The following is a 10,267-nucleotide window of genomic DNA, read 5'->3' on the forward strand; positions in this document are numbered from 1 at the left end:
TAAAAAAATGTTGAGCTGAAAAGGAGAAGTGGAGTTTACGTGGGTCAGAGAATTTGCAGCTACGGATGAGCTGCAGCTGAGCTGCGAGTGTTCAGAGTGTAGGGTCTTGCAGTCTCTGCACATCACCTGAAATCTCATGGTGCAGCAGTCCCATTGTTAAGGTGCCATATAGAAGTCTACATTTAATCAAGTGCGTTCATGTTTTTTGCAGCACATTGGAAACTACTTTTGATACCAACGTCACTACCGAGATAAGTGGCCGCAGCATCCTCAGCTTGACGGGACGACCGACCCCCTTATCGTGGAGACTGGGGCAGTCCAGCCCTCGCCTGCAGGCAGGCGATGCTCCCTCGATGGGGAATGGGTATCCTCCGCGGGGGAATGCCAGCCGCTTCATCAACACCGAGTCGGGACGATACATGTACTCGGCGCCTCTGCGGAGGCAACTAGCGTCCCGTGGCAGCAGTGTCTGCCATGTGGACATCTCGGACAAGGGGAGCGATGAAATCGATCTGGAAGGCATCACCATGGATGCCACTGGCTATATGAGCGATGGGGATGTGCTGGGCAAGAATATCAGAGCTGATGACATCACGAGTGGGTGAGTGCCTTTACTTTTCTTCTGAAATACTATATTAAATGTGACTCTTCCATTGTTTTAAATGATGCTGTATTCCCATGTTTATTTGGAGAAGAAAGGAAAAAAAAACCAAAATGCAAGTTATTCTACTGATTTTAATAAGCATTTGGAGGGACAGCTCATTATCACAGTTAATTTAGTCAGTGGGATTTAAGCACCTGATTTAAGCTGTAAGTGCATGTTAAGAAAACATTCCTATATATGATCCTGTTCAAGCACGTGAGTTCGTTGTGGTCGTCAAACACGTGTTGCAATGTTTATTTATGCCCACAAGATGGAGAGAGTGAGGCATTTTCTGTGTTTTACGGAACACTTGCTGTCTGAAGTTCTAGGGGACAGTTCACTGGAAGGAAATGAGTTTACACTCTGTACGGTAAAACAGTTGTATAAGCAAGATAAAGTCTGAAGAACAAGGTAGTAGTCAGAAATATGAACTGATAGATAATTATTAATAAGGCTTTACATTAACATTTTACCTCTGCCTTGACTGGAAAATGCATTTGTTCTTTTCTCTGAAGTCAGTATTCAATTTGATATTTTCAATTCCTTCTAGAAAGTACAGTGATGTTTTCTTTGCTCAGGTACATCAGATTGATGTCAACATTTGAGATGTAAATGGTGTATTTCTTTTTGTGGCAGCCTTTTCCCTGTCTGGCCATCTTACGTCCTTTGCCTTTCTCTAATTTTTGTGACATTTCTTGTAGTGTTGGCCTATTTGGAAGATTCAGTGTCTCTTACTGAAATACTAAACTGCTTTGTCACCAGCTTCACCAGTTAAGTTATACAGCTTGGAAACCTCCATTAATTCTGTCCATTGTGAATATCTGGATGTTTTCACACTGTCCTTTGCGAAAAGTCAGACACATTATTTTTAATTCTTTGTTAGGGAAGCATATAGTAAAAAAGCTGATGCAAAAACTGGTGTAAAAATCTTATCTCAGGTAAAGCACCAGTAGCTGTTGCTGCATTAATAATACATCATATCACTAAAGCACCTTGTGTTTTCCTCAAATAAATCAGCTTATATCTGAGATGGGCAATGTTTATTGTAGTAACAGCTACTGGTTTTCCTCTGGACTATGACTTTTACTCGTGGCTGTAATGTTGGTCTGGAAGTGAGGAAAATGAATTCTGAGTATCACCATGGTTTCTACAAAATGCCTAGAGCATGAGCTGAGAATTATCCCTGGCAGAATTTTGTCAGTTCAGGATTCTGTTGCTCATATTCTAGAGGAGCCCTGGTCTTTATTCAGGTCTTTACTCACTTTATAAAGTTCAGAGTCCAGGTTGAGGAAAGAATAAAAAAGCTGTTGAGTTTATGAATGATATTTCCAGAGAAATCTCAGCCTTCACTCACCTCTCTGTCTGTCTGGTCATCTATGTAGGGTAAAAAATGGAAGTCTCCATAGTCTGAAAATACAAGAATGGTCTTTAGATTCTGTGTCTAAGGGACTAATAATGTAATTCAGTGTTTTTGCCAGTTGGTACCTCAGTCACCAAAGCAGTGAGTTGTGTACCAAGGATAATACCAGGAGTGGTGAATATAACATTTAGCAGGATTGCCATACCGTTCACTCCTAGCCTTGAGTGTTAGAACACCTTTAAGTGAGTACTTGACTTATTTCCCATTAGTTTTTAAACGATGGAGATAACTAAGTTTTTAAGCCACAGACTGATAAATAAGATCTCAATTTAAAGCTCTTAGGACAAGCAGAGTTATGTGTACAAACGTCATTTTCTTTTCCACATCTTTTGCCTTTAGCTACAGTAGCCTATTTTGCTAAATAATGTGAGATGGTTTATGGATTTATAAGGCACTGTGGTAGTCATTGACTATGTGCCAAGGGCAGAATCTGTATTGTAGGTCAGTCCATCGTCAGAAAGGTCCAGCTCCATTTCCAGGGTGTGGGCAGGATGTGGAGATTGGGCGGATTTGGAGGTCTTCTCATTGCTGCACCGGTAGGAGCGTCCCTCTAAGCAACCCCACGATGCTGGGGTTACGTAGTTTGTGGAGAGTAATTGTGTGTCCGGATTCCCGGAGAGGGGAGTATCGCAGTATTAAACTGTGATAACAGCACTGGATATAATCCCAATATCAATGGAGAGAGAGGAAAAAAAATGAGGGTGTTACCTTTGGTGAATCACGCTGGTGAATAGTGCTGGACTGCCATCTCCAGTGCAAACAGATGTTTTGGTAGCCTGTTTCGTGAGTTACCTTCCCCAGTGTTTGCTTATTCCCAATAACTGTCATGTTTTGAAGGACAGCATTTTGTCTTTGTGGGAGAGGAATGATACATTGCCTAGAAATCAGAGAGGTTGCTTGTAAAGAAAGCATCGGTTTGACTTGCTGCAGAACAAATCCTTGCGATCGATGTTAGGGTGAACAGGCCCAGTATTTCCAGAAGCTGAGTTTCAGTCAGCACAAGAGGGCATTTGTGGCATGAATAGCTCTTTATTAGCTGGTATGTGTTTCACTTTGTCATTTTTCAGAACTGCTACAATCCTGCAGTCTGAAAACCTTGGATCTGTGTTTTCACTGGCAAACTGATAGGGAAGGAAGCCAAAATATTTGTTACAGCCAAAATAAATCCAATAGCCAAGATAAACTATTTTAGCCCTGTGATCCTGATGCTTTCTCTGAAATGTACTGGGTCATGGGAAGTTTCGTTTGGCCTCCTTTAGTAACTCTGCTCAAGCAGAGCTCTGGCAGACACCGAGATTGCTTTCATAGGGTTAGAAAGAGTTATCTTTTCCAAATGGGCACAAAATGTCTCTTAAGCTAAGAAATTCTCCAGGGGGTGGATCAAAGGTAAGAAGTTGTCTTATTCTGGTAGCTAAAACATCAACAGAACAACAAAACTGCAGGACTAGGATTTGTGCAAGGCAGGGAGTAAGCACCCAACCCATCTCCTTCGGCAGCTGGCTGAGCTCCAGGCTTCTGAGACTTCTCAGAAAGTGGCACCTCAGAGCCCAGAACTGTCTCACCTCTCCACCCCAAAGATTGCTGCAGGTGAGGGTGTTAACTCTTGGCTTTTTCGGGTTTAGTCAGAAGGTCTTGTCCACCTCAGTCTCCCTCTGGCCACTAACATACACATCCCTACCTCTTTCTGTCGTCCTGCCCCACTTTTCTCTAATGAGATGTAATTTCCTTTTCATCTGTCCTTGGAATGGAGCAACAGAGCTGCTGGTCAGAAAGAGCTTTTAAAATTCTTTTAATTTAATTGATCCTCTGCCCCTGTTTTCATTACCCTAGTGTGCAGCTTTCTATGCAGAATTAACAGCGGGGATATACTGATCAGTGCTGGTCACAAATTCTCTCCAGAAATGGCTTTGGGTCCGCAAACACAGCTTGTCAAAGCAATTTCTTGCAGCAGCATGGCTGTTCCAGCTGTGTTCCGACAAAATGTAGATTGGATGCTTTGACAGCTCAGCTGCTCTGGAGCCTGAACTTCGAGGCAGGGCAGATCTGAGCGGCCACATTCGTGGACCATTGCTCTGCTGTGTGCCAGGCTGAGCTTTGGGGCATGCCCAGCTCACTTTTTTGAGTGTGTCGCCTTAAAAAAACATTACTTGGTGACTCTCATACCTCACCCAGCCAACCTAGCAGCGAACCTCTCCCTCAGGCATTAGATGAGGACATACAGGCTCAGACTGTATACAGTCGTCAAGGGCTAAAATTCTCCTTGCAGTGACCTCCTGCAGGTGCAGCTGCTGTTGGGGGGTGTGCGCCTCTTTACCATTTTGTTAACCTCCCCATTTATTTTATGCTTTGGGGCCGATATGTTCCCATTCCACATCTCTATTTCCACAACCTTAATGTGTTTGTGTGTGCAATGCTCGTGGGATTATGATTCCTTCTTGTTTATTTAAGCCTTTATGCTCCCCGGGGATCTTTCTACAGGCAGGTGAATTTGGAACATGGATGAAAGGATCCTAAAAGGGAGAGGAAGCCACTCTGGGCTGGGGAATCAGGCTTTAAGCCCTGCTCAGGTCATTCAAACCCACACAAAAGCATTGTGCCCTAGGTACAAATCACATCTGTGGTGCAGAGGCGTATCTACTCCTGAGTAACATGGACCAAAACCATTACTGAAATAGAGTTCTGTTGCAAGCTGAAATTTAGGAATTATATCTGTTAGGAGTCAAAGAAGAGTTTGATATGAAGAGCTGAAATTGAGGACTGATTTCATTGAAAGTTGAAGCGTAATTGGTATTTGTAGGATTTTTGCAACTCAGTTGCTTGATTTTGGTCTGTTTATCAGTCACACAGCGCCGCATCTTTTTCAGATGTCGGGCTTCTACCTGGCGTGACAGACCTTCGCTTGGTCTAAGGTTTTAGAGAAAGAAAATGAGGACTATGCAGTTTGCTGCTAATGAGAATTTGGTTTTGGTAGCAGTAAAGAGAAACCGTTCCCTTCTGAGCTGTCCGCAGCAAGAATGGTTGCTGCTCCGGGTAACGTGTGGCTGGTGAAAACCAAGAGCGGCAGAGATAATCGTGGTCTGAATGAGAACCTGTTCACCCTGCACCTTGGTTCAGTGCTAGCTGTAGTCTTTTCCCACCTGGTTTTTTCCATGGTGATAACCACTATTTTTTTCTGTACGCTTTGCGTTACAGTGGGTTAGTCATTTTACTGGACATTGCTCTTTAAATGGTATGATTTTAGTCTAAATAGAGCGGATGGGTAAAACTTCATTCCTTATATGGCTGTAACACTTCAACATGACTAAGAATATTAGGAGGTTTATTTTATTTTGCTTCTCTGGTTGAGCAGAATGTTTATTTGAACTGTTTTCTGTCTTGCTAGGATCGGCTTCTTACATCTTGATCTTTTCAACATTGCAGAATAGTAGCTGTATATGGTAAATAGACAATTAACAGAAATAATGAAGGGGTCAGGCAAACTTGAAGTTTTGACTTTTATGAAAAGGTATTAGGAAACCTTGATTTCTGACATCTTAGTAAACCATGTTGAAACTGGTTTAGAACTAGCTTTTGAGTTTAGTCATAGATGTCCTGGTGCTGTGAGAAGGAAAAGAAAAAATTATGGCAGTGTTTAAATCAAAACAATACTCCAAGAACTGTATTTAAAGATCTTAACAGGAGACACGGGTAGACTATTACATAAGCATTTTCAGTGTTATTAACATGGTGTATTATTTTAAATATTCTTAAACACTGCACTCAGTTCAGGAATAGTTCTGCTGTCAGCTTCATCAATAAACGCGTTTGATGATGGATCCATCACAGACGCGCTCTCAGGCGACGCTCTCACCAGCCCTTCTTGAGTGCGGGATTCAGCAGAGGAAGGCAGCGTAGGCCTGAAGCCATAACGCACCAGCTGGCATCAGGCTTTTATTCAGTGCACCGCTGGAAAGGGCCACGTTAGGTTATACGGAGTGTTTGTCCGTAGAACGGGCTTGTTTGCGTTCCGTGTCCGTGCTGTCCCATCGTTAATGACTGCCAACACACAGTTCAGTAGCCATTACCCGGCTCTGGGCTTGTTCCGGCAGTCAGCGCCTCAGCAGTGTCTGAGCCGCCGCTCCAGCGCCAACAGGTTTGTGCAGTTTGAGCCAAAGGGCAGATTCTAAGGGACAAAATCCGGTCCCACTCTGGGGCCAGCCAGTAGAGGGGGATGCGGCCATACACACTGTTCGTGTGGCGGATCTGCGGGGAAGGAGCCGGCGGGAGGGGGCGGGGAGGGGCTGGGAACTCCCGCCTGACGCGTTCTGCTCCCTCACGAAATCAAAGAGAACAACGCAAAACGGGTTGCTTGTTCTATAACTTCTTTCCGTGATTTTCATTGAAACAGATTCTGAGAAAGGATTTAGGGATTTAAATTAAAATTGGCGCTTGCAAAATCCCATTCCGGTGGATGTTCGGCTTGCTCCGGGCTGGCAGCCTGTGCTTGGTGGGTGTGATTGCTTTCCTCCCTTGCGTAATGAGTTTCCACCCGTCTTTCGCTGGGGTCCGGAGTGGTGTTTGCACACCTGGAAGGATTTGACCTCTTGGGAGTCTCCCAGTCTCGCCTACCTCGTTTTGTCTCTGGCCTCTCCAGGGTGGGATCATTCATATTACCAAAGGCTGGGTGAATTTCTGGGAACTAGAACCCCTGGGCTTAGTTCTTCCTCCTTCCAAATGCTGTCATGGCTGTGCTGGGATTTACTCCCCTTTGTACGGGTGAACCTTCCAGCGTAGTGACCCGTTGGGGCTTCGCTGGCCCAGCTCCGGTAAGGTGGATGGCTGACGCCCTTCCCCATCCTCTGGAGAGCATTAGTGTTAGGTTAGTCCGGTTGCCACATGAATTGTGAGATGTAGATTTTAACCCCCTCAGACCGAGCAGGGAGCTTTTTTTATTTTTTTTTTAATTACCCTTTTGTGCTGCTCACCATTAACCCTGGTATGCTGGGCGTGGATTTGGGCCAGAGAGGCTTTGCCGTAGACCCCAGACTTAACAGATCTGCAGTGGCCTGCCTGCTGCACGCAGGCGGTGCTGCGCCGCCCGAGCCCAGCCCTCTAACTCACGCAGTTTAGGGTGAACTTGACCGTCTCACTGGGTTGAACTAAGCCTGCTCAGAGTTAAAGGTAGCATTTGGGGAAAATGTGGGAAACTACAATAAATACAGTTAAGCAAGAGTGCATCTTAGAAATAATTAAGCTTTTACTGGTCATTTGATGTAAGGGGGAAAATTCTTCTAATCCCAATTAAGTCCCAACACTCTAATGAAGCCCTCATGTCTCCTGGCAAAGTCATTGAAGAGTCACTGCCCAAATTGCGCTGTGGAATCTGGGGACAATCTGTCCTAGTCTCTTCCCATGAGTTTTCTGAGGTCTTGCTACCTTCTTGTACATATGTTAATCACCAGGCTCCTTTGAAGCCTGTTTTGGAGGCTGTTAATACTTAATATTGGCATTTGAAGTCTCATTGCCATAGCCAGAGCTCTCCTTCAAGATACAGTGCTCCATTTCTGAAGGGCCATTCACCTCCAAGGTGGATGAAGAGGAATAAGTAAAGCTTTAACCGGTCCTTTTTTCTCATTAATAACCTAAAGAAAGGGAAAGAAGGCAAGGCAAACAAGGGGAACCTAAAATAATATTTATATTTAATATGAAAATATCAGTATAATCTCATTCTACTAACTCTAGCTTTTGAAAGTCCTGTTACCTTAAGTGGATGCTTTTCAGTGCCTAATCCATGTCATCATCTTGCATGGGCTGATAAATTTAAAAATCATATGGAGCAAGCCTCTTCCTTGAGAGGAAGGTGGAAGTGGCAGTCGAGTGAGTGTTGGAAAGCGAAGTATACTAGAAGAGTCTCCTTTGAAACAGGAGTGGATGCAGTGATGTGTGAGAGAGATGCTTTCTTTCAGTCTAATATTCTGCTCTTATATACTGACAGTTTCCCTGAAGCTACATTTATCTGCCTGCTAATTCCACAGGAATCTGGTTTCTTCAGAAGCTCAATGAGCAACCAGTGCCCTGGAGGGCATGTATGAGATGTGACCTGTAAGGGCAGCAGCCACCCAAGCCCCTTGCCGGCTATACTGTCCTTGGAATTCCTTTCCTTAGCCAACGCAAGGTTTGTAGTAACAAGCCTGCAGACTTCTTGAAAAGGAGACCCAGCTGAGAACACGTGTAGAAATAAAATTAGCCCTGGGCAACAGGACCCAAAAATTGTTATCTGATGGCTGTAGAATGACTTGTATGTTGGGCAGTCTTAAAACACCTCCAAATAGAAAAGTATTAATTCCACAGAAGCCACTTCTTTCTGTAGATTTCTTTGGGTTTGGGTTTTTTCTGTTTTTTTTTTTTTTCCCCAGAAAAAGATCTGAGGTAATGAAGTAGTTAATGGGGTGAACTCGTTCTGCTTCTAGACTGGATTGGACATTGTGAATAAGCAGCTACTGTTTGTGTTATTTTATTTACAAGTTATTGTTATTTACAAGTGAGAGGTTTCTCCAAGTAAACTGTGAAACTAAAATATACCTACTAAATTTTACATAATCTCATTTTTCCTGTCTTACCTGTTACTGGAACAGGTATCTCCTTCCTCCCAGCAGTGATGAGGATTTTAAAGACTGCAAGTCATTTATTGTTTTTTGGCAGAGGGAGATTTACTCCATGTTTGGGTTTGAGCAACTTCAAAACAATTCATAGTTCATTCATTAGTTTGTTAATTACAGCTGGTTACTGATCGTTAGTAAAACTCTCTTAGTTTATAACTTATAGACTGCCTTAAATATAAAATGAAATTGTGAATGAAATGTGCAATAGGTTTGTGCTTCTGTGAACCTGAAAAGTAGTATTTGGCCTAATGTTAGGGGTTTGGGCATTGTATTAGCAGTCCCAACCTGAATGCTCAAGACCTAATCCTGTTCCTGAATGCCTTTGTTGAACTTCACATGGATCCCAGAATGGAATGACAGAGAATTACACAGGTTTATAGGCAGGGTAGATGTTCAACCCTTTGGCTAGCAAGGTGAAGCACTGTGCTGATGTGGTGGGCATTGTAACGGAGAGTGGTCAGGCAAGAATAATGGATGGAAGGGCTTGGGGAGGGAAACACAGGGAAAGATCGTATGGTCTAATTCCAAAGTCATAATGAGAAATGCAGACCAAATTCATACTAACCTGAGAATTTTGGGGTTGTCATCAGCCTGCTATTAGGCCAACATTTCTTTTAAAGTCAGCTTTCGGACAAATTCCTGGTTGCAATAACAGGATCGTTTTGATCACTTCTATCGTATTTCAGAAACAGCAGTGGAGAATTTTCTGCTGTTGGTGGTTTTTTAGCGACTGGCAAAGTTAGACTCCTTTGATACTCAAAGCTTTTTAAGCCTCTTGATCTCATTTAACTGACTGTACTGATGAGACAGATGAAGCCTAGTGAAAATAAACATTTAAAGAAAAACATTAGGGATAACAGTGTTATTGCTGTGGCTAAAAGAGAACACTTCTGAGTGTCAAAGCGGATGTTGACACACCGAATAATCCAAAAACTATAATTCCTACAAGTTTATCGCTTCTTTAAGTTTCAAGCACTTGGGTTGCTGTGCAGGTCTTCTGCCAGGAGGCACCTGGGCAGGTATTTCCAACCCTTTGACTCTAACTTTGAATCGAAAGCACCCAGAGGCAGGCAGGATCACACGGGCTGCCAGAGGCAGCTCCAGTTTTGGGGCACATTGCTGCTCTCCTGCTTGTAGGTTTGGGATTATGGAGCCGTGCGGTGCTGAGCAGATCAGGGTAGGCTTGCCCCGTCTGTTGTGCACTGCTGATTTGCCTACTGCTCCTTCTCCTAATATTTAAGTAAAGAATGCCTGTCCCTTGGCTATCTATTTTTAAAACTAGAAAATTCATATTCACACATTGAGGACTGAAATGGTTGTATATGAAGTGGTAGAGTTGTCAGACCATAAAAACGGGTGTGCTATTGGCTCTATACATGGGTAAGTAGGGAGTGTGGGCAGAAGTCAAGTGACTCAGTGCTGGATTTTACTGATCCCTGGCTTAACCTGTTCCTGTTCCCTTTGCGTGCCTTTCGGGAAACGGAAATAAATCACTTCAGCATCAGAAATACCCTAAAAATATTGCACTTGGAAGGACTTATTACAGCATTCAAAATTTCAGAG

The 10,267-nt window shown here is 43.5% G+C and overlaps 1 protein-coding gene across 1 annotated transcript in view; it reads left to right on the forward strand.

The window, feature by feature from the left end:
- Window positions 1-410: 410 nt before the first annotated feature.
- NAV2 (neuron navigator 2) overlaps window positions 411-10,267 on the forward strand; it is a 101,138-nt gene continuing 91,281 nt past the window's right edge. The window contains 1 exon segment of the mRNA XM_010153902.1: window positions 411-601. Coding sequence (XP_010152204.1) covers window positions 420-601 — 182 coding nt within the window. The 5' untranslated portion in view covers window positions 411-419.

Source organism: Eurypyga helias, unplaced genomic scaffold (genome assembly GCF_000690775.1).
Source record: "Eurypyga helias isolate BGI_N326 unplaced genomic scaffold, ASM69077v1 scaffold2116, whole genome shotgun sequence".
Lineage (NCBI taxonomy): Eukaryota > Metazoa > Chordata > Aves > Eurypygiformes > Eurypygidae > Eurypyga > Eurypyga helias.